We start from the raw sequence: 26,237 nt of genomic DNA, 5'->3' as shown, positions 1-26,237 counted from the left end.
CTGAAGTTTTGGCTGCATAAACAGACATAAAGTGCATGATGTCTCCATTATCACAAGTTTTCAGAATAAAAACCAGATGGAAACTTTAGAAGGCTGTACTCATAGGACCCCTTGTGACCTGCTCCCGACCACCTGCGACCTGCTCCTCGACCGCCTGCGACCTGAAGGTGCCGGGAAGTTTTCGGTGCAGGAGCCTCGTGACCAAATACGTCGGCAAGGAGGTCCTCGTTGCCTTACAGGAATATTCTCTCCGGGGCCGGTTTTGTAGGTCGAAGCTGGTTGGGAACTGGTTGAAAGGGACATTGTTACTGGGGCTTAAACTGCGCAAATAAGAACGAAAGGCACCATTATCCAAACACACATATACAAAATCAGGATTATGACGGGTCATGGTTTTGAAGTGTATATATGTATATGATATACATATATATAATATATATATATGTGTGTGTGTATGTATGTATACATATGCATATGTATATACGTATGTATATATATATGTATATATTATATATGGAAGAAAGCACACATTGGATAAAAATGTTCCTGGACTCCAACCTTTCACGAATATATATATATATATATATATATATATATATATATATATATATATATATATGTACGTCTAGGGTTTTTTTTCTCCTTATAAGAGAGGTAGCCAAGTCAAAAGGCAGGTACTCATTCCCACCCATTCCACTCCCATCCACCACCCTTTCTTCCCTGTCATCTTAGCTCCTCATGGATGGCGGGTCATTACTGTATCGCGCCCACTGCCCTAGGCCAGAAGCAATACAGCAAGACAGCACATCCACAGCAAGGCCGCTTCACTTAATCGGCGACTCCCCTCGCCGTTCTCTCATGCAGAATAAAAGAAGCATAAGGGGACGAGTATATGTGTATATATATATTTATATATACATATATACTGTATATACATATACATGTATATATATATATATATATACACACACACACACACACGACTCGGTGGCGTGGTTGGTAAAGGTCCAGACTGTTAGTATGGCGGTACCGGCGGTACCTGGTTCGAGTCCTGCCCAGGGCTGAAATTATTTCAGTATCGCTGCGCTTCGAGTCGTTACTCCAACTCTCGTGGGCAAGGAGTTGGGTGTGTGTGTGTGCGTGTAAGGTCATAACATTACCCATAGATCGGTCATACGAGCTCTGAGCTCTCTTCCGGGAAGGAAATAGCTGTCGATTACAAGTCCAACACGTGATCCAAAGACCAAGGTGAATCACACACAGACACACACACACGCACACACACACACACACATATATATATATATATATATATATATATATATATATATATATTATATATATATAGTGTGTGTGTGTGTGTGAGCGCGCGCTTATATGCACACACACATGCACGCACAGACAAGCATACACACAGGCACAAGTTCACATACGCACACAGGCTGAAATTAATTCAGTATCACTGCGCTTCGAGTCGTTACTCCAACTCTTGTGGGTGGGGGGGTTGGGGATGTGTGTGCGTGTAAGGTCATAGCATTGCCCATAGATCGGCCATACGAGCTCTGAGCTCTCTTCCGGGAGGGAAATAGCTGTCGATCACGAGTCTAACACGTGATCCAAAGACCAAGGTGAATCACACACAGACACACGTTCGATTAATATATTTATATAGTTGGAATTAAGATAATTTTGAATAAATCTTTAAAAAGATCTACTGTAGAGGTGTTGTTATCAATCAAATCAAAGATTGTAAATAACGCACAAGAAATGTCAAATTATAACATTGAAAATAAGTAGTAATGAGCGAAAAGCAAGTCCGGCCTACTCGGGTGGTGCACTTCACAGAATTCTCACACGGATTCCACGGGCTTCACCAGCGCCGACAGTTGAGAATTCGTTTGAGTAAAAACGACTTCGGTTGCAATATTTTATTTTTCAAAACTCCAAATATAAAATATTCTTTCCCTCATATATAGCAAAGCTGAATAATGAATTAAGGGATTATAGACCTATACTAATGATAGACATACTGTTGAAATGTTCTTAGTAAAGTCTAGATTTTTGTAAACGAAGTCATATTCTAGATATTCAAATGAAGGTAGAACATGGGAGTAAAAATAGACCAGTGTGATAATTCCTTCAGGACGAGCAGAGCCCTGCACTGTGCCATACTACCCCGATGTTCGTTTACTATATCAGTACGCTTCTCCCATGTAAGGGAGGTAGACAGCCAAGCCGTGCACCATCCCTACCCTCTCCACTTACACCTGTCAATCATTTTGCTTTAATGAGAATATATATATATATATATATATATATATATATATATATATATATATATATATATATATATATACACACACACACACATGCGTGTGTGTGTGTGTGTGATTCATCATGGTCTTGGATTACTTGTTGGACTCGTGATCGACAGCTACTTCCCTCTCGGAAGAGCTCAGGGCTCCATGACTGATCTATGGGTAATGCTGTGACCTTACACGCACATACACACCCAACTCCCTGCCACGAGAGTTGGAGTAATAACTCGCAGCGCAACGATACTGAAATTATTTCAGCCCTGGGTGGGATTCAAACCCGGACAGCCGTAGTGGTAGGCGAGAACTCTAACCACTGCACAACGAGGTTGTGTGTGTGTGCGAGTTTACGTAGTTGTATCTTGCGCGGAGAGCTACGCTCGTAGTATCTCGCCTTTGTATCTCGCAGTGTCTAGTTTGCTCTTAAATTTGTGTGTGTGGGGGGGACCATCAAAATTGCAGAGAGTTGTTTGGGATGGGAAGGGTGGTTGCATGGGAACTTGCTCGGAGAGTGAGGATTGTCGACGGTGTATGAGTGAAGCGACGCATCGCCCGGCATACACAGGACTTCAGATTGATGATGATGAATTACTTCCTACCCTCGCTAATGCCCCAGCCTAAACGAAACTGCATGGAAGAATCAGCAGCAGCTTGGGAGTAGTTAACACCCTACGAATGCAGTAGTATTCAAAGACAGAACGTTGAGAGCTCTTGGATGGAAATGTAATAAGAATATACCGAACCAAGAAAGCTTTCAACTGCCACGTTAATTTTTGACCGAACCCAAATCCAAACTCACATGTACTGAGGATATCTAAGATATGTTAGAGGGTACTACCCACGCCCACGCCGCTGTTTCAACTGTCAGAAATTTTGGATTCGCTAAAACATCGATAACGTCTTCCAGCATCCCATGTGCGCAGTCCGCCTCCTGCATTCGATTCCCTATGCCTAAACCCAACTAACTTGATGCGCAAACTGCAGTCAAAACCATGCATTATCCGCTTCAGTGCACAATATGCCGCATTGAACAAGAAATACTTTGCCTTCGAGACTGAACATAATGTATTTCGAAAAGACGGAGTCTGAGCAAGATTTATGATGGCCGAAACTGGAATCACGTTTGCGGAAGCACTACGATCCGCCATGACACGCCCCCCCTCACCCCATACACCACACATAACAACCTCACGAAGATAAGCGACAAACATAACACGGGAATCCTCCGCTCAGTCTCCTTTCTACCCATCACATCCCTTTCCCCAAATCATGGAAATATAAAACTTCAACTACCATCCAATTGCACTTCAAAATCTTTGCGAACCCTAAGATAAAATTGCCTCCTTCAGACTCTCTTGACAACTGGAACACCATTTCCTCATACCAGTTCTCCAAACAGGCTTCTGTGCAGGCTACACCACCGATATTCTCGTATAAACAGAAACAACAATTCGTATTGTATATACTAACAAACATGTCCATGCTGTATCTGTTGACCTGGAAAAAGCATATGACACAGCCTGGAAGCGGTGGGTCCAATGTAAGCTCTTCCTAGGCTTCGGTGGAACTAAGCATATCGAAATAAACAACAAATGTGAGGACGGACCTTTTATTAATCCGACGTTTCGCTTATCACAGCTCTCAAGCGAAACGTACTAATAAAGGCTCCGTCCTCGCATGATGTTTATTTCGATAGACTTGTCGGCAGCTGCCACTTTCATACAAACTAAGCATATCTTCATGAGGAAGAACCCATCGTGGAGTCCCTCAAAGAAGAGACTTGAACATTCTTGACCATAAAAATCGATGGTATAGCTGAATATATTCCCCCCACGAAATAACAGCCAGCCTGTACGTCGACGATCTGACCTAATTCTGTGTCTGAACCCACCCTGCCCACACTAACCGCCTCCTTGTTACAAACCTCGGCTGAAGACCACGCATTCAGCTTTTCCATTACGAAATCAGTCGCCATGCACTTAGTAAACGATTTTGCTTCAAGGACACTTCACCAATACAATTACTCTAGACAACAGTGCCGTTTACTCTACTATAAACTTATTGTGGTATGGGCAATTACTGCAAACTTTGTAGGGCCGCGGTACAACAGCCCCTCCACTATTACCTGCTAAAGTGCAAAGCCAATGTCATTCTTCATCTAAGCCTCAGCCCACCACTCACCTTTGAAGGAGTAGCGTGGCATTTTACTGTATCCCTTTACAAGGAAACCCTCATTTTCCTGAAGTCACCCCCCTCCTCCTTCCTGGCTGAGTGGTGATCTGAACAGAAGTGAACTTTTATGCCTCTTATGTGTCTTTACTGTAGAGTGTTTTTTTTATGCCTGGAGATACTTGTTTTAGTACAGTCTTAAGCAATTTGTTAAACTCAAGCTCTGTACCAGCTTCAGTGATTGCTGGAACAGAATGGAAGCATAGGTAAATATATACATATATATACTAAGGACTTCTTCCCCCGTACAAGGGAGGTAGCCAAAGTTAAAAGGCATAATTCCATTCCTATCCATTTCATCCCCACCCATTCCACTCCAATTCACCACCACCTCCCTCCCTCTTTTCTTGGCTCCTCCTGGATGTCGGGTCATCCATGCAATTATGCATTCTGCATAGGTAAATATTCAGAGAAAATTTTGAGTATTGTCCTACAGCTTTTGGTTAAGGAGATTACTGTAAGAATTGGTGTTCATGTTTAATTTGACAAGGTATGGCATTCAGTTTCTTCCTAGGTCCAAGATCTTGGTTGTGAGCTGGATAATGCCATTTGGAACACAATATATTACAGAAAGAAGATGTTTGATGTTCTTTCTAATTTAAAAAATGGAGAACTGTTGTATCATAATGTTGTCTTGCATTTTGTTTTTTCATGCAGGTTTGATTATACATATGTATTAATTTCTTTTCCCCTTCAAGATGGACCAAAAGGACTTCTCCGCCGTATGCGGAGCCAGTTGGCAGAAGATGGATGTCCAGAGTCTCAGCGTGTCCTGGCTAAGGTTTTATTAGACCAATATGCTGGTTAGTCACACTTAGTGTACCATTATCAAATAAATAAAATCTAGTAATAGGTCATTAAGGTTATTATACATGCATATATCAAAAGGTCTTTTCTCCCATATAAGGGGGATGGCTGAATTAAAGCTTACACTAACCCAGTATAGTATAGAGTGATTAACTTATTTTTTGTTTTGTTTCCCATATAGAAAATGGTGAAGAAGAAACAGCACGTCAGGCTGTGTTTTGGTTTACCCAAGCATCATTACAAGGTGACAGTGAAGCTACTGATATTCTACAACAATGCCTGGAAGATAACATAGGTAAATATAATAATACAGATATAAATGTGAATATGTTATACATGTTTACAAGTTGAGAATCGTTCATCTGAAATGCTTAGGACTGGAAGTGTTTCAGAGTTCAGATTTTTTGGGGCTCTGGAATATTTGTATATTTCATTTATAAGATAGGATAGTTTGGGGCTGGAACCATTAAGCAGAAAGGCATTGATGATTTCATACCATTAACATACAGTCACGATCTTCAATCTCTGACCTTTGCAATATTTTTCTATTTAAGTGGTGAAAGCATCTGAAAGTTTAGTATATTGACACTAGTTACTGAACATAAAATGTGTCATCATTATACAACACTACAAAAGTATTATATATATACGTCAGTAGCAGTTCTTCTAAACATTTCATAAGTTCCTCTTGTTCAATTCTTGTTCATATGATGCTTTCAGTCTAATGATAATATGCAAGATGTTTCAAAAAGATGGACCTGATTTGAAATGTCAATATCTCTGCAACCATGAACCACCTGTGAATAAAATGCTTACCACATGAAAAGGCAGGTCATAGACTTTTAAAAAACTGCCACTACATACTGCTCCTAGCACTTCAGCCACCTCCTGTTTCAGTTGTTCACAAAATGGTGACCCCCCAGAACAAGGCGTGTTGCATGCTGTAGTTCAACAAGACTGAATCTGCAATTGTGGTGCAGTGTGCATTTTGGCATTGCTGTACCAATGGTTAAGAGCATTTATCATTGGTACTGACAAATGAAGTAATAGAATGATGGCAGCAGTGACTGGAGTGGACAAGACACTCTGAGGGGGCCTTTGGGGTGAATTCACCTATTATCTTGATGTTATTTTTGCAGCAGGATAGAGCATATTGAGCATTTAGAGCCATGGAAAAGTTGTGATAATGTTTCATTAATAGCAAAATTATTTCAGGAGCAAAAGTGTTATGTGGTGGTTTGATGGTAGACAAATTACTAGTATTAGGGTCATTCCTCTAACATCTGTCTTATTTACATTGGTGTACAATTTAATGTGATTGGTTTTTCTTTTTCTTTACCATTTTATACAAAACTAAATAATTTGGAGTTATTTTCATTATTTATAATTTTATCAACATTTTACACTGCTTTATATCCAATACAGTTCACATTGTAGTTTAGTTATGAAACATTTTCTGGAATTTCCATTTGTGGAATATCTCTTGCCAAAAACTTTCTGATTTCAGAGATTTTTGGATTTCAGGGGCCGTATACACAAAACTTGTTAGCGCTAACAAATAGCTGTTAAGGGTAACAAATTCCTGTTAAGGCTAACATTTAGCTGTTAAGCACTAATAGTGATACAGAAAACTTGTTAGGGCCTTAAAAGTACTGTTAAGATAAAAGTGCTGAGGAGGACTATTAAGCTCTTAACAAGTTCCTGTTAGTAGAGAAGATGGCGGAGCAACAACAACTAAAAAGATGACTGCGAGTTTATCGACAGCGACGGGACATATTTAACGAGTACAATGACGACGAACTCATCAAACGCTTCAGAATGAACCGTGCTGGTATAATAAAAATGGCTGATTTAGTGAGGGACAAACTTCAATCCCGAACAGAACGGAATCGACCACTGAGTCCTGAGACGAAGGTGGCAATTACCCTATGATATTTAGCCACAGGTAAAATGCAGCAGTGACGAATTTGGGACCTCGCAAGCATCAATCAGCCGTGTCATTACTCAAACAATTGATGCACTATCAGAACCAGATATTGTAACTCAGTTTGTAAAATTCCTATTGACTCGCCAAGAAGTGCAAGTAAAACAAGCAGAGTTCATGGAAAACTAGGTTTCCCGGTGTTGTGGGTACCATAGATGGCACAAACATTAGAATTGGGGCTCCAAGTGTCGATGAACATTTATATGTAAACAGAAAACAATACCATAGCATCAACGTGCTTTGTCATGCCTCCCTCTTATCCTTGTGTTTTAAACTTGGCTTGAATCGCCCATTTATTATTATTTTTTCTCCATAATCACGTTGATCAAGAGGAGTGTTTCCTCTTGTGACCAGTTTGGCTTCCTTTTCTTTTTCTGTGTTTCTTCTGCCATGTCTATGTCCTCTGAAATTATTGTTGAGTCTTCTGTCGGAAGATTTGTCTGTGGCACGGCCGCCTGTACAATGCGCCTTCGTCCAAAAATATCTGTCGTTGGTTAATAAGTACTTCTAAAAACCCATACATACGATATCTATGTGTTATCATGATACTTTATTAATAAATTCTGAATAACTGCATTAATAACACTGTTTTATGTGTGCAATTTTTGATAATACGTCCATTTACATGTTCATAAGCTGCTAACTTCAGCGCTGTTTAGCGGTACTTGACAAACAACTGTTTGCTAGCTAACAGTTGTTAGTTAAGCATTGGTGTATAACTTTTAGTGGTTTTCTGTTAGCTAGCAGAGATTGTTAAGGCTAACAAAAAAGTTTTGTGTATACGGCCCCAGATTTTTGGATAAAGAATTCTCAGCTGTACTATAAGTCTATTTATATACCAAGGGCTTTTTCCCACATATAAGGGAGGTAGCCCAGTCAAAAGGCATATACTCACTCCCACCCATTCCACTCCCATGCACCACCCTTTCCTCCCTCTCATCTTAGCTCCTCATGGATGACGGGTCATTCCTATATCCTGCCCACTGCCCTGGTTCAGAAGCAGTGCAGCAAGACAGCACATCCACAGGAAGGCTGCTTTACTTAATCAGTGACCCTCCCCCTCCCCCTCTGTCCCCTCATGCAGGAAAAGAGAAGACAGAGAAATCCCTTTAGGCTGCGTCAAAATATCATTCACATATAACTACTCCCTACCCCCATCCCCCCCTTCCCTTCTTTGCATCACAATATCATCTATACATAGCCATTCTCCACTCACCCCTATCTCCTACCTTCTCCCTTCCCTGCTCAACAGACATTCCCTCTTGCTCCTTGCCCCTTTCACTCCATACATCCATCTCTTTTCTTAAATTCCAATTCTCTGCCACATACAGTGCCATATGTAAATCAGCGACATAAAAACTTACCACATTCACATGAAACAGACAACAGTCCAATGGTTCTTCTTAGAGAGATCTGGGGGAGGGCCCAGAGAGTGTCAACTGGTGTGGAGATGTAGGTCCTGAGTCATTGATTCTTGAGTTAACCATTATCATTATTTTTTCACTCAAAACATTAATTCTCAAACCTACTAAATTTTTACTCAAGAGTGGTTGATGGACTGGAAGAGAGGGAGGATTTAGTGGTAAAAAAAAAAATTAATTTTTAACTACAAGTATCCCAAATTTGTTTTTTCAGGAATCAGCCAGCACAATTTTCATGATGTACGTGCTTGTCTTCAAATGCCTGTGGGTGAAAAGTTAGCAAGGAGAGCAGCTAGACTTCTTTTTCACAGGTAACAAGTTACACCATGTCTTCAGGTTTCATGAAAATATGTGAACTTGTCACATATCATTGCGAATACCCAAAGTTTCTGGAAGCAAGCTCTCCTGTAGCTACCCGTCCCAATCCAAACAACTCAAGCAGGTTTGATTAACTTGCCCTGGCCATGATATCTGAGGACTTCCCCTTTATTTCCTCTATCTAAGGTTAACTTCCTGGCTCTTCCTTAGTAGGGAAGAGGTTATAGCGGGTTTTGAATAACCCCTTGTGTATTGGGTGATACACGTGTACCAAAGGTCCTTTTCCCTTATATGGGGGGTGACCGAGTCAAAACATATACTCACACAGTAAATTCCATTTAATATCCTTTCCATCTCAGTGCTTTGTGAATATAATCATCCCTATCCCTTGCCACATTGTTAGGGTAAAAAATGATGCATTTAAATGCAGAGCTTCCATAGCAGGACTTGACAGCCAGAGCTAGTTTACCTCCTCAGCTTCATTACATGGTGACCTCCTTCCTCATGCACTGAAATGGATGGTAGATTTACTTTAAATTCTAGTTGTTGGCAGCTGTTTTACCCTTCTGTGATACTCCCTTTGATAGTCTTCTGTGATTAATCCTTGTTGTACTGATGTTTTTTTTTTTCTTTTTTTCTTTCTCCTTCATCATTTCTTCCCATTTTTTTCTTCTTGGCTAATACCACTTATTTAATTGATATCCATGTTTAAAGACTTTAGTTTAGAAACTAACTCAACAATTCACGTATATATTTCCAGTATTTTATGAATAAGCAATTATTATATACAGTATATGTGTACAGTCATTTTTTTCCAGTTGAATGATCCTGAGTTGTTGTTTTTTTCCACTTTCAGTTTGAATGATGGGGCTGACTTTATTACAAGTGGGCAGTTACGGCAGCACATTGCCCAGGTGTACAGGCAGCAAAAGCAACAGGAAGAATGGAAGGAGACAAATAGTGACAACAAATGTAAGGAGTCATCTTGTGATACTGAAGCAAAAGATAACATATTAAAATCTAATACTCTGGATGATAGCAATGGACAAGGATTGGAAGAAAAAACAGTCATGGAGGACTTAAAAGCAAGTGAAAAGGTGTCAGAGGATCGCTTGGTAGCCACAGCTGTATGTTACCACCAGGGTCAGCTACCACCTCTGCATTTTACACTCTTCAGCAACTTGAAGGATAAATGGCGAACATTTAAACTGACAATTTCTAAGAGTGGTTGGATTTTGTTATGGTGGCTGTGGCTGGTTATTCTCCATCATTATCAAACTGCTCTACGCTTCTGGGTTAGCTTGACACACAAAATTGCAATGGGGGCTGGCTGGCCTAGTTCTTATCACTGTGTAGTTGGTATTATTCTCGTTTTTGGTTTAATATCTCTAGTTTGTGTATTGCCGGTTGGGCTCATAGTGGCTCTTCTTGTGTACTCCTCCCTTGCATGTCTGATTCTCATCACATGTCGACTTCTAATGCACCGACATGACTTCAGTAACCTGCAAATATGGTCACATGTCTTTAGGCACCATTGTCCACACCTTGATGTTGCTGCTGCTGAGTGGCAGTATGAAAAGAGGGAATGGCAAACATATGTTGCAGCAGTTCCTGTACTTGTAATTTTTCTCTCAGGCTTAGCTCTGTCACCATCTGTAAAAGTCAATGTTGTACCTGTAGCTGTCGTGATGACTACACTTACTTTGTTTACACTAAATCATCGCATTCTTTATTGGCCTCTGATCTCGTTTTCAATGTACTCATTAGCTCATGTACCAAGCTTGAACCAGTACATCTTTGACTATCTTCAAGTAAATCTTCCTAATCAGTTTCTTGGTATGACCTGGATATTGGAAGAACACCCTGTGGCTGCATTTGGAAATCTGAATATATATGTAGGTGTAGGACCTCTGCTTCATATAATGTGGATAGTAGTGTTGATTGTGGTAGCAGTGAGAGAAAAAAAAGTTCTAAAGATGCTTCCACCCCATTTGGTGTGCCTTTCATGGTGTCATATTGCACTGGTTACAATGGATGAAGTAACATCGTGGCAAACCTTATTATCTTCATGTGCTCTGCTGATATTGCTGGCGTTGCTTCCTTTGTTGTCAGTTGTATTAGCATACATTGGGCCTGCTTTGATTCTAGGAGGAATTTTACACCAAGCTGGAGTAGGAGGACATATAGTGGTAGTGACTGTGATAGTGAGTATTGTACTGCCTTTTGTGATTAGTTGGTGGTGGGAGAAAATGGTGAAAGTGATACAGCAGCTACTGTCCCTCATTTTCCTTCTGTTTCTTCTTTGGCCACACTTTAACATTGGCATGAAAACAGCCCCTTCCACTTCTCTAACATGGGACTTGTATAAGAACAATTGCCTGCCACCAACTGGGCAAAGCCTCAATAATAATAACATGGCTGTCACAATGATCAGATGCCATCCATTAGTAGGTTCCCATGTAAAATGGCAAGCAACCGTTGCCATGGTAACACTAGAGAGTGTAGATAATAAGGTTGAAACTGTAACTAGTTGGCTTCCCAAAACACTGACCCAGCCAGTACGATGTCTTCTTGGACGTAAGAATGACAAATGTGCTAAAGATAAGTTGTCAGAGGAAGAACATCGACAATGTCTTCTTCTTCAGATAGCACATGGCCCTGAAAGTTGTTCCCTTGAAGCTTGGAACTCGTACAACTTTGCTTTAGACTTAAGTATGGAATCAATAAACTTCTGGAAGTTCAATGGACTGAATTCAGACGTGAGAGTCTATGCTGAGCATCGTTTCCACCAATTTGCCCTCAGCCTTGCAGTTAAAGATGTAGTGCAGTTTACAGGAATTCTAGAAGAAGGTCTTGGCTCAAGTCAGGTGATAGTACGTGCAATAAGTATGAAATGTGTAACTTGTAAGAAAAATCCACCTCCTGTCCTGCCCCTGGTGTACAATCATAGTGCTGAAGTTGCTACTATTGGACGCTTTCTCTTCAGTTTCTTTCTTGGACCAACATTATCTATAGAACCACCCAAAGGGTTTACCTAATGTTGCTTCATATACTAATCTTTGACAGACTGTCATTGTGCCAATTTACGATTCTCCAGCTATACCTCCATGGGACCATCCTGCAAATAACTCCAACACCAACCCATATCCTAATTTTCAGACTCTTATTCCACTTTTTTGTTAGTCCCCTGGGACCAATTATGTACCTGCTTGCAGTGGTCATGCAAGATAGACAGTGGAGCTGCTCACTTTCGAGACCTGTCAATACCCTCACCTCAATTAGGATGTGCAGCCCTGTGGGACTAATACTCGTTCTCCAGACTGGGCCTAGAATCTCATCATATCAACTTCAACTGTATTTCTTACACATTTTCACACAAGGAGAGCTGACATCCAATAACTGCTTTCCTACTTCTACTTCTTACAGCTGTTAACAGAAACAGTTCCACATCAATACAACACAAACAACAACCCAAAGTTTCTTCCTAGAAAGATCTGTGAGAGGGTCCAAGGACCTTTGCTAGCCATTGTGGGGCTATAGGTTTTCCACTAAGTGAAACTCAAGGCATTAATTATTATTATTATCCCCATTGCTTCTGACCTGGGCAGTGGGTAGGGTACAGGGATGACCCTTTGTCCACAAGGAACTAAGATATAAGGGAAACAAATGGGTGACAGATGGGAGTGGGATAAAGTGGGGATGAGAGCATGGTTATCTCCTTTACAAGGGGGAGGAAGCCATTTGGTATATAGATACTCATCATTTAGAATTTTCTTTCATACAAGAAAAAATAATGGTAGTCCAACCAGTATCATTCACATCTTATGCAGTTCCTCAGATTGTGCAATAAGACCACTACAGATTTTGTTTTTCACTCAAACATTATTATAGATTCCAATGAAGTCGATGCTCAATTCCAGTGAAAAACTAAAGCCTGATGTAAAAAAAATTCACATATGAAGTATTCCAAACATCATACATACATTACCTATTTCGTTGCCATCTTATAGTAGAACTTCTCCAAATTTGACAAACTACACTTTACAAGTATCATCCTCGATAGCAGATAGTGACCTACTCATTTTCAAACATCCATTTGTCACCTTGCTGGTAACACAGACACCACTGCATATTGCAACAAATTACTACATCTATCTGGGAAAGATGACTGAAATCTCTTACATTTAGCCATAATAATTTATACTTTCTTAATGTATTTTTGCAATGTATCTTAGTTCCCAAGTTCCCAAGCTTTAACTACCAATTGTTCTTTCGTCTTAATGCTGTGATGCTTTATTTCCCTATTTATAAGTATTTCACCCTGTAATGCTAAATATATGAAGTGCTCAAATTTGTATATTGTGCCATAAAATATTATGTATGTAGTCCTGAAACATGTGTTTATATAAATCTGAAGCCTTTCCTTTACTCATGAAATGTATAGAAGTCAGTACTGAAATGATAATAGATAATAGTCTTGACTTGAATTTTTTTTTTTTTTTTTTTTTTACTTGTGGCCTAACAGCCTGCACTGATCAGTGGACTCTTCCATAGATCTCTCTGTAAAGCAATATTCGACCACTATTTAGGCTGTGTAAATGTAGGAATATTTCTGTCACCGACTAGTAGGAGGAACATGGGACCAGTGAGGGGTACTGTACTTCCAAGTGGCGGTCCTGTGAGACATATCAGAGAGAATCATCTCCCAGCCACCCATCTTCAGAACCTGGAAGTGCAGTCCCAAAGGGTTGACATTCAGTCAATACCAGGCCAAAGATCTCTAACTTCAACTATATTGCTCAATCTTTTCACACAAGGAAAGCTGACAAGAGACAAATGCTCCCCTCCTACTACTATTATAAGCTGGTGACAGAAGCAGTAAATGACACAATATATGTTACAAATTACACTAACATGTTTGCAGATGAAGCAAAGATCATGAAAATAGAAGATGGAGGAAATTGCAAATTGTTACAAAAATATCTGAACTGTTGTAATTAATTGAACAAAACAGAACATTAGAGAACTTACCTGTTTGAGTTCTCTAACAAATCGTTAGAATTAATATACAAGCTTGAGGCTTCGATGGCTGTAGATCCTTGCCAAGGTTTTATTGTCCTTCTGGTGGCTTGTCACTGGTACCAGGGTTGAACCTAGTCTGACATACCGGGACAGAAAGTTAGTCTTGTTCGGCAGGAGTTCTAACGAGCCTTCAAAAAATGGTTTCGAAGCCACGGGACAACTGATACTTCAAGTAAGTTCTCAAGTTCCCAATTTGTTAATCAAATTACAACATAGGCTTAAATAATTAATAAAGAGGGAGGGGAGTTTAATAATATCAATTAAAATTACGATAGTGTGGTACGACGTTACAGGAAAGAATCCCGATTCGAAAATTAAACAAGCTTTCGGGAAATTGCCGTAGCTCAAGGTAACCAATGCCATTCCCTTAACAACAATTACCACAGAACAGAATATATGAATGGAGCAAAGTGTGAAAATAAATTTGTGCCAAAAATACAAATGATTGGAAATGGTAAATGTAGATACTGTCAATGATTTACACAATGGGAAATGAATTTATTACGAATCAAAAGAGAGGGATTTGGGAAAGTTGATCATGGCTATTTTTTCACCCAACAAGCATGCAAAAACAAATGTGGGCAATACATACAGACTGTTTATGAAAATAAAAGTGGTTTGTCATTAATGGGAAGAGATATACAAAAACTGTAGAGGGTCTAATCTACCCCAGATTAGAGTATTCAGCATTTGTGTGGTCTCCACACAATGAAGGACATAGATAAGATTGAGAGAATAAAAAGAGCAGCAAACAAATTTATCTCCAGCCTAGCAAATGAACCACACAAGGAGATATGAGATGCATTGGACCTGCCATTATTAGGAAAAAGGTAATAATAATAATAATGACAGTAATAATAATAAGATAAATCATTTAATCAATACATTGCTCCAAATCTCTTAAATGAGACCCATGTTTTCCAGGTAACTAGCAAAAGTTGATAAATTGGTCCATAGTCATTCAACTTCAGCAATATTGTGTTATCAGGATAAAGTTAGGGTGGGGCAGTGTAGGATGAAGTATTTGGTGTCTTCTGTGTGATGATTGCATCTTAATTAGTTTGTTTCTGTGACTTGGCCTATTCTATGTTGATTGTTTTAGTACTGTATAGGGACCTGAATGTAGTAAAACTAGTGTAGTTCTTATTTCTCTTGGAAGAGATTTTTCTGCTAGGCTAATGTCTGAAGAAGTTTAAAGAAATATTGGCTTTTGTCAGTCTTGAAGTGCATGTTTTGTGATCTGAGTGTTTGTGTTTTATTTTGGTTGTGTGGTGTGGGTGGTAGTAAACTAGATATTTGTGTAGTATGCTACTGGTGTAGTTTTTCTTATATTCAGCTGGTTGTGCTTGTATGATGTGATGAGATGCGTGGATAGGATTAAGAGATCTTGCATGGTCTATTTGCATGTGGTGTTCTATGAGGATTTTTTTTTTTTTTTCTGTATGTAGATGTTCTTTAGGAGTGGTTTTGGTGTATCATGTTATTATTCTCAATGCTTTATTTTGTATGGTTTGTAATGTCTGTGTTTGTTTCTTTGATTGTTGGGTACCATACTGTATACGAAGCATAGTTGAGTGTAGTTCTCAAGAACTGTTTGTGAACTGTGATTAGTTTCCTTCTGCTGACAAAAACTAGTGTTTGTTTATGATCTTACTATGTTTATTTTCTCTCTTATTTTTACTGTTAGGTCACTGATGTGTGGGTTAGACATGTGAGCATGAAAAGTGAGATCCTGGATTTTATGGTTCTTTTCCAATAAAAAGATTTGACTATTCAATCTTACTATTGGATAGTTCTTTGATTCATAGTTGTCAAGAGTGAGAAAAGTTACTGGTGATTTCTGAGGAGTGGCCTCTACTCTATTATGTGCAAGCCACTATTCTAGTCAGACTAAGCAAGTTTGGATTTTCTTAGCAACTATTTTGTAGTTCTCGTGCTGGATTGATATGGTCATGTCATCTACAAAGATTTTAGTGTTATGTTCTAGATCTGGTGTGGGATCACTTATGAAAACGTTGAATAATACTGGTGAGATTATTGTTCCTTTCTTGACTCTTTTGTACAGCCTTTTGGTACCAGCTATTTGACTATTTTGGGTTACTCTGCACTGTCTACCAACTTAGATGTTAAAAAAAAAAAGTGCTACATGAAGGGTATGGGTAAAACTAACAAGAGAAGATCACTTGATCAAGGATAGGAGAGAAGCAAGAGGTCAAAGGAAGAGGTGAATAGAAGGGTCCAAGAACTATTGCCAGCTGTTTTGATTCTCTGAGATTTCAGTCTGAAATTTGAAGAAACAATTGTTATCAAAGGACCACAGTTGCCTGTTCTCAAGCTCTTGTGAAAAGGAAGTGAAAAAATTAATATAATATTAAAAGACAGATGTATTGGTCCTAGTTTGGAAAGTGTGACAGATCTTTGGGTCTTCACCTCTGGGAGGAAGTGAGGGTGTCAATTGGTTGTGGAGATGGGTACCAAGGAGGTAATCTCAGACATCCATTCCATAGGATCACAACATGCAGACACTCATTATTATCCTGTAGAAGGTTCCCCTCAACTGAGATATTGCTGTGTAACCTCGGACAAATATGGATATATTTGCTGTCACAGGTGTATTAAGCAAAGTAGGTTTAAATTATGAAATGGTGGGAGAACCACCTCAGCTAAATAGAACTATTTATTTACAGTTTATATACATATATATATATATTGGGCATTGCTCATATCAATCAATTTGATGCCCTAGTTCTCTTGCTGAAGATCTGCAGCCCCCAGTAAACTTGCCAGTCACTACTTCAGCTCAAAGTCACTCACTGAAGATATTTTGTGTTGCTGTCGGGAATAAGTGAAGGACAGTGCAGTATTAGGAGTTGTGTCTTCCACGTGGTGGTCGCATTTTGGGAAATTGGTGTGTTGCCAGGCTGCTTCTGTATTGGTGCATTGTGGATACCCGACTTTTTTTTTTGGGGGGTGGGGAGAAGTACTGTACAAACTTTGGCAATCTTTGAAGGAGAGCATGTTTAACCCATTTCAATCCAGTTTTTAATTGTGCGATTTCTGTCTAAATTTTGAAGGTAAACAAGGAAAAAACATGCCGAAATGTCAAGGCGACCTTTACTACAATAAACAAAATATTTGGTGTCCTCAAATGAGGACACTGGGCATTATATGTTATCAATTGTTAATAAATAAAAGATAATTACCATTAACGAAAATAAAGTTCTATCTACTACTTTACAATATTAGATATTTTTCAAAACAAGTATCAAGTAAGTTCTTAGTTGTAAGTGATTGTTTACAGTTTACAATGATAAAGGATAAAGCAATCAACACAAGGTCACGATGCACTTAATTCTCGCAAAACGTCCTTCGCTTCGCAACATAGGTTTTGTTTTGGTATCCCCGTTGTTGGTTTCACTTCTGTAAGAAGTGCTCCTTATTGTCAATTATAACATCTGGATTTTTGGGACGGGCTTGAGTCTTCTTTTATCCAACAGAGCCTGTCATGCACAAACCTATGTGTAATCCAAGCGTTTATCAGTCATATCTTAGATGCGAAGGAATTGAGGCCAATACCATTTTTTTCCTTCTGATCATCTGATGGCAACTAAATACTTACCAACAAATTGTTCATGTTGATCAACCCCTCCCATGCTTTTATCATATCCACGAAGAACATTTGGTTGAGGAACATTTCCTTTAGACTTTGTTTCTCGTTGCCAACGTTGTACTTTTCTGGTGGGTTCAACTGTCGAAATTTGTTACAACGGGAACACATTTGCTATAAGGGTGGCCATTTCCAAATTTTCAAAAAGGACACTGCTTATCGACGATTATAATATACAGTAATATATATATATATATGTATATATATATGTATATATATATATATATATATGTATATATATATATATACATATATATATATATATACATATATATATATATGTATATATATATATATATATATATATATATATATATATATATATATATATATATATATATATGGTAATGAAGGTGGAAAAAGAAGTCATGGGTCTAGTTCCGAGTTCCTGAGTTTATTCCTGACCGGTTTCGCTCTATGCTTCTTCAGTTTGGAGCGAAACCGGTCAGGAATAAACTCAGGAACTCGGAACTAGACCCGTGACTAATTTTTCAAACTACAACAACCTGTAGCAATGTACCAGCATATAAATATATATATATATATATAGATATATATATATATATATAAATATATATATATATATATATATATATGCAAGCAATCACATCACCGTGATACAAAAATGCAAAATAACCGCAAGAGAAAGGAAACTTGTAGACAGTAAGTACTTTCGTATATTACGAAAGTACTTACTGTCTACAAGTTTCCTTTCGCCTGTGGTTATTTTGCATATATATATATATATATATATATATATATATATATATATATATTATATATATATAATATATATATGTATGTATATATATATTATATATATAAAATTGAAAGTGAATTATATTTTTCACTTCTAATGAAACCGACAAAAAACAAATACCTGTATTTCTTACCAAGTTACAACACAAACAAAACCTAGTTGTATCCTCACATTGATTGCCTAGAGGTTTATTTCTTTTTGTATTTCTGCCCTTTACTTTTAGTATTTCTGCCCTTTACTTTTTGTATTTCTGCCCTCTTTCTATTCGCATTTTCAGACTCCTTAACCTCATTGATTAATTGCCAAACCACAATGCACCGTGGCCACATCAGGACTGCAGCCCAATGTATGAGATGTGAATCATGCCACATTGGTCCTGTGCAATTCCTGGCTACGGATGCCGAGTTCCGACGTTGACCTTGGCCTGGGTACTCCCAAATAATTTAATTGGACGGCATCATTGTATACCTAGGATTATTTATTTATTTATTTATTTTTGTCACACCCCAAGTAAGGAGGACAAATGCACGTCCGGCGTGAGGTTGCGCCGGATAGAGGACAAAGTGCTCATAAGGAGGACTATCTGGCCTAAAGGAGGGCGTCTGGCCACCCTATAATTGCTATCCACCTATTTTACAACGAGGATTACCTCATAGCCATAAAGTCTGTAATCAAAAGTTACAATTTTTTATTAGCTTTGATTCCATCACAGGAAATTTATTAAGTCGATTTTCCCTCTGTCCCAGTGGTTTTGAATCCTAAATTTCGTAACTGGACAAGCAAAGAATAGTCAGTGAATAAGTTATTAAAAAATATTGTGTGAGAGCATGGGTTCTCTACAGCTGCGAGCATTTTGAGAACAAAAACTTTGGAGCCAAGCAATAAATAATAAATTATTCATTATCTGATGATTTACCACAATACATATCGAAGTTGTAGCAATACTGCCCATAGTTCATAACCAAACTGAACTGGTTTCCCTCGGATGAATTGTTGTGTAAAGTCTAGTGGTAGTGTATTTTCAGGAATTCAGTAAACCCTGTTGAATAAATTGTTGTAGACATATTTTAACAGTAATACAAGTAACAGTGGCGCACACTCCAGTCGAGTTTACAAAACACTAGTATAAACAGGAATGTCAGTTATGATATGTATATGTGTGTATATGCTATCTAGCAGTGACATCATTCTGGAATATCGACAGCGTCTCCTAAAGAACATTCATGCATTTAATGGAACTTTCAAGAATTGTTGATTATGCACAAAAAGTAAAACACAATTATGCTATACATCAATCAAAGGTCACTAAAATATATGCACAATTGACAATAAATAAATTAACAGCTGTGATTTAAGGGTAGGCTTTTGGAAAATGAATTTGTGTTCATAGTTAGTGTACCTACATGCCAGAGATAGTGTTGTTGCAACCGTTTCGGTTACTTAGAAAACTGAGGTTTTACCATTTATTTGAAGAACATGTGGAGGGTAGGGTATGGAAGAAATATGGAGGGACGGTATAAAATCAGCTATAGAGGCAAGAGGAGGAAATCTAGGGGGTATTGAAAAACATAATTTGTGCTAGGATCAAGGACAATGGAGAAGTTTCGTCTGGCGATATATCTGACAAATGCTCAAACTTTAATCAAGAGGAAGGTAAGCATCCTGATCTATTCTATCTAATTTTGAATTCAGCTGTTGTCTTTTCTTCCTTTTGATTACTCTATTAGCTTTTCTTGTTTTATTACATAATGTTTAGCTTAATTCTTCCTTTCCTTCATTGGTTATCTAAGAACCCAGTCACACCAAGCTTACGACCTGTTTCCGACCACCGGCGACCACCTGGTCGCCGGCAAGTTGCAAGTAGTCTTTGGAAGTCGCTGGTAGTCGGTAATAAGATAGATAGATAGATATATTACAACACACTGAATAGTCCCATCAAATAGATTTTCATCTTATCAACCACATTAACTTTTCCTATTTCAATTTCTTGCATAGGTTTTATGTTGCCGATCGATCACTTGATTTTCGGTCGAAGGTGGTCGGAAACAGGTAAGTTTGGTGTAAGTTAATGGTCTTAGCTATTTTTCTTGATAAAATCAACTATTTCACACTCATCATCAAACCATTTGTTTCTTGCCTGTCTTTAGATCTCAGAGTCTGTTCTGCTGCTTCTTTTACAATTATCTCTATTTCTTTCCACTTGTCTTCTACATTCAATTCTTCCTCGTAAGTATTCTCTAGTACCGAAAATCTATTTCAAACGTTGATTTAATATTATGCTCTTATCTGCTCTATATTTGGCTTCTTAACATCAAACTTCTGTCCAGCAGTAAGATTACTTTCAATTTTTAATCTGATTCTTATTTTAGAAATGACTAGATAATGGTCACTGTCACAGTCCATTTCTCTAGAACATTGCATTCCTCTAAAACAAGGGTTACTTGACACAGAATATAGAATGGTAATATATTAAGACTAATTAAATATACAATGGTACCGCAATGGATATAAAATGGTTCAAATTGTGATGACGTTATACGACGCACACTTCTGTAACAGTCATTTTCTCTCTCTGCAAATTTAGATGTTTAAGTATATAAATGTTTGGTATATAAATAGAATAGTCATCATACGGTAAAATTATAAAATAATGTAACGATGGTTGTATGAAGGCACAATCTCAGTTACTACGATCAAATTATTTATTTATTACATTTAACTCCAACACTGGGTTATTTTGTCACATTTTAGTCATTACATTACATAGACAATGATAAACAATCTTTAGCCCTGCATGCTTATAAAGATTATTATTAATGTTATATTCCATTGCGGAAATATAGGATATTCTCTATCATCCTTAGACACAGCATGACTTGCAGCCTTAGATTAAGTGGCATCAGTGTGATGCATTGATAACGGTGATGAGTCTTTTTTGTGATATCGATGTTCGATAGATCGCTTGGGTTTGGATACTGTGTGTGTGTATTTACCTAGTTGTATTTTACGGGAAGGGGAGCTATGCTCGTGGGGTCCCGTCTTCATATCTCATTTTATCTAAACTATTTTTAAATTCATGTATTGTTTTTGCACACACCACTTTCTCATCTAACTTGTTCCAACTGTCTATTACTCTGTGAGGAAAGCTGTTCTTTTTCAAATCTCTTCTATAGCTGTCTTTTTTTATTTTCTTTCCGTGTCCTCTTATATTTCTGTCATCCCATTTTATCAGATTCTCTCTATCAGTAATTTCTATGCCTTTCATGATTCTGTAAATAGCTATCAAATCTCCTCTCTCTCTTCTTTGCTCTAGTGTCTGTAGTTCAAGTTTTTGTAGTCTCTCTTCATATGATAGTTTTGAGAGTGTTGGTGCCAATTTTGCAATTGCTCTTTGTATTCTTTCAAGTTTTTTTTATACATTTTTTTGTACTTGGTGACCATATCGTTGCTGCATATTCCAATCTTGGTCTTATCAGGGTGATTAGGATTTTCCTCACCATTTCTTCATCCAGGTATGTAAATGCCACTTTGATTGTTCTTATTAGATTATAAGTTTCTCCAAAAATCTTATTTATATGTTTCTCAGGTGACATATTATTCATAACAATGACTCCCAGGTCCTTCTCATTTTCTACTTTTTTTATTCCTTCTTTTCCCAAATTATATGATCCTGTTATTCTGTTTTTGCTTTTTCCAAATTCCATTATACTACACTTTTTTGTATTGAACTCCATCTCCCACTTCCTACTCCATTCCTGTACTTTATTTAGATCTGTCTGTAGTGATTCACAATCTTCTTCAGTTTTCACTCTTTTCAGTAGTTTTGCATCATCTGCAAAGAAGCTCATATAGCTTTCAATTCCTTCATCCATATCATTAATATATATAGCAAACATTATTGGGGCCAGTACTGTTCCCTGCGGGACACCGCTTATTACTTCATTCCATTTTGAGTGCTGGTCTCTTATCACTACTCTCATTTTTCTTTCTTGCAAAAAGTCTTCCATCCAATTTAGCAATTTACCTTGTATTCCTCCTTCAGATTCTAATTTCTTAAGCAACTTCTTATGTGGTACTTTGTCAAAAGCTTTCTTTAGGTCTAGAAATGCACAATCAGCCCATCCATCTCTTTCTTGTATTATATCTATTAGCCTTGAATAGAAACATATTAAATTGGTGACGCATGATCGTCCTTGTCTGAATCCAAATTGCCTTGGATTTAGTACGTTGTTTTTTTCCAAGTATTTTACCCATCTACTTTTGATAATTCTTTCACAAATTTTTGCTATTGTACTTGTTAGAGAGACTGGTCTATAGTTGGTAGGTTCTTCTTTATTTCCTCCTTTATATATAGGTACTATGTTTGCTTTTTTCCAATCTTCTGGAACTTTTCCTTCTTTCAAAGAACTGCTTATTATGCTATGTATTTTGTCTGCCAGTTCATTCCTGCATTCTTTCAGTATCCAGTTTGCTATTTCATCTGGTCCATGCGATTTTCTGACATCAAGATTACTCAAGTGTATCAATATTTCATTCTTTGATACTTCTATTTCTTCTATAGGGGGGACTTTCTCTTTCCATTCAATCTCTTCAGGTTGTATGTTCTCTCTTGTAAACACTGATTTAAAATGTTTGTTCATAATTTCCGCCATTTGCATTTCCTCAGTGTATTCAACTCCCCCTTGTCTTAATTTCTCCAAGTCCTGTTTGTTTTTCAGTTTATTGTTTACAAATCTGTAGAATAGTTTTGGTTGATCTTTACATTTTTCTATGACGTCTTTTTCATATTTTCTCTTTTCCTCTCTGCACGTTTGTACATATTCATTTCTATAACCGGTGTATATTTTCCATTTTTCAGGTCTTCTGTCTTTTTTCCATCTGGTCCAGGCTTTGTCTCTTTTGTCTTTTAACTCCCTACAACTTTTGTTGTACCAGCATTTTACATATTCTTTTTCTTGTTTTTGTCTTGGGACATACTTTTCCACTCCTTTTTTGTAAATTTTTTCAAAATATTCCATTTCTCTTCCACTGATGTTTCTTCTTTGTGTATTTCTTCCCAGTTTTCTTGTTGAAAGAATTCTCTTATTTTATCAAAGTTTGTTTTTTCATACATCATTCTTCCTTTTCTATATTGTTCATTTCTTTTGATATATTTTTCTTCATTAAGTTCCAGTTCAATCAATATGTGGTCACTTTTACCTATTGGTGTTTTATATTCAATCTTGTCCACTATTCTAGGTTCAGATGTAATTAATAAGTCTAGCCTCGATGGTTCTTCTTCATTTCTATACCTAGTGTTCTCCTGTATCCATTGTGTCATTGTGTGGTCAATAATCATCTCAAGTAGAGCGTTTCCCCATGAGTCGTCTCCACCCTTTACTGTCATTTCTTCCCAGCAGATTTCTTTGCAATTAAAGTCGCCCATCATAACTATTCTTCCTCCCTCTTCCATTATCTTGTTTAATGTTATCTTTGTGTCCTCTAACATACTTTTATGTTCACTCTCCTCCCATGAGGCTGTTTTTGGAGGCACATAATTTATCACAAATTTTCTGCTCTTCTTATCTCTGTCTTCCACTTCTATCATAATCATCTCTACTGTATTCTTTCCATATATGACGCCTTTCACGTTTATATCCTTCTTAGTCAGGAACATAACTCCACCCCCTTGCTTTTTCTCTCTGTTTCTAATCCAATAATTGTATGCATCATGTCCTACACTGTTGGGTGGTAGTGGGCCTTTTAATTCTGTTTCTACAATTCCCATTATGTCCGGTTCTTTTTCCTTCAAATAATCATTCAGCTCATTCAATCCTGTTATTAACCCATCTATATTTGTGTAAGACACTCTTAGTTTTCTGCCACTTCCATTGTGTTCTCTGTTTCCCTTATGTTTTTCTTTTGTATGTCGAACTTCCTTAGTTTCATATTCACTACTCTCCAATAGAATCTCTCTTTCTCTGACTCCGTTCTGTTCTCGTTTTTTGCCTTAGCTTCAAGTCTTTTCTGCTTTTCTTCCTCTCTTTCCTCTTTATTCATTTCCCTTTTTATCCATACCTTTTTATATTGTTCACTTGTTGCTAGTTTCCCTGTTTTGGATAAGATATTCTCTGCCGTTGTTTGTGACTTGAATTTAATCTTAATTGGTCTGGTCTTATGTGTGCTATACTTTCCGAGTCTAAATTTCTCTTCGATTTGTTTCATAATTTCTGGTTCATCTTCCTGAACTGACTCTAGTAATTGGCTTACTTTTTCATTTTCCTCTTTGATTCTTGTGGTTCTATCTGTGTTGTGTTTCTCTTCCATTCCTAATATAATTATACATTTCTTCTTGTCTGCTAAATCTCTTACTATGTTCTCCTTTTGTCTCATCACTTTAATAACTGAGTCTTCAGTATGTTCTTTCAATTGCTGTTTGACTATGTCAGTGAATGAAACCTTATTTCCTTCTTGGGTTGCTTTCCAATTCTTAGCTTCTTTAGCTATTGCCTCTCTGTTTTCTTTACTATTCTTCTTCAATTCCTCATTCTCCACCTTTACATCTCTTAACTGTCTTTTTAGGTCTTCTATTTCATCAGTTAAGTTTTTATTCGCCTTCTCTAGTTCTTCCAATCTTTCAACCCTCTGTAAAATGGTGTTCATATGACCGAACCTACGCTCCAAGTCCTCAATCACCTTATCAACCTTCTCCTCTAGTCTTGTCAGTCGGGGGGTGGGGGTTGTGTCCCCCCACCCTCTTTAAATCCCTTGAAAATATTCTCATCACTTTCTACTGTATTGCTCCTATCTATACTTCTAATCTTTACATTCTTATTAGACATTTCGTCGTCTCCCAGTTGGGCTTGCGGTCGTTTGTTTACTTTTCGGCGGTCTGCTTGGGCCAAGTCCTCCACTTCCTCATTTCCTTCCATTTCCCCAGCAATCCCTCCCCTTCTCCTCTTTCCTTACCTTCCCACTACCCCACGAGCAATTTCCCCCCCACCCTGTAAATACAATAGGCACTTCTCTTTGCGTTGGGGTCCACAATCTTCAATTTTCTTCAGAACGTCTTCCAAGCCGTCCGTTCGTTGAAGTGTGTGTGTGTGTGTGTGTGTGTGTGTGTATTTACCTAGTTGTATTTTACGGGAAGGGGAGCTATGCTCGTGGGGTCCCGTCTTCATATCTCATTTTATCTAAACTATTTTTAAATTCATGTATTGTTTTTGCACACACCACTTTCTCATCTAACTTGTTCCAACTGTCTATTGCTCTGTGAGGAAAGCTGTTCTTTTTAAAATCTCTTCTATAGCTGTCTTTTTTTATTTTCTTTCCGTGTCCTCTTGTATTTCTGTCATCCCATTTTATCAGATTCTCTCTATCAGTAATTTCTATGCCTTTCATGATTCTGTAAATAGCTATCAAATCTCCTCTCTCTCTTCTTTGCTCTAGTGTCTGTAGTTTAAGTTTTTGTAGTCTCTCTTCATATGATAGTTTTGAGAGTGTTGGTGCCAGTTTTGTAATTGCTCTTTGTATTCTTTCAAGTTTTTTTATACATTTTTTTGTACTTGGTGACCATATCGTTGCTGCATATTCCAATCTTGGTCTTATCAGGGTGATGAGGATTTTCCTCACCATTTCTTCATCCAGGTATGTAAATGCCACTTTGATTGTTCTT

General features: G+C 37.8%; 1 protein-coding gene across 1 annotated transcript in view; it reads left to right on the top strand.

The window, feature by feature from the left end:
• Window positions 1–13,485, top strand: part of wfs1 (wolframin ER transmembrane glycoprotein wfs1) — an 18,411-nt gene extending 4,926 nt beyond the window's left edge. Inside the window, exons 2-5 of the mRNA XM_076172639.1 lie at window positions 5,243–5,347; window positions 5,533–5,646; window positions 8,971–9,067; window positions 9,931–13,485. Coding sequence (XP_076028754.1) covers window positions 5,243–5,347; window positions 5,533–5,646; window positions 8,971–9,067; window positions 9,931–12,112 — 2,498 coding nt within the window. The 3' untranslated portion in view covers window positions 12,113–13,485. The remainder of the gene's footprint in view (window positions 1–5,242; window positions 5,348–5,532; window positions 5,647–8,970; window positions 9,068–9,930) is intronic.
• Window positions 13,486–26,237: the final 12,752 nt, after the last annotated feature.

Source organism: Oratosquilla oratoria, chromosome 33, assembly GCF_046742065.1.
Source record: "Oratosquilla oratoria isolate Oo_2021 chromosome 33, ASM4674206v1, whole genome shotgun sequence".
Taxonomy (NCBI): domain Eukaryota; kingdom Metazoa; phylum Arthropoda; class Malacostraca; order Stomatopoda; family Squillidae; genus Oratosquilla; species Oratosquilla oratoria.
The sequence above is the reverse complement of the archived record's forward strand: the minus strand, read 5'-3'. Positions and strand labels throughout refer to the sequence as shown.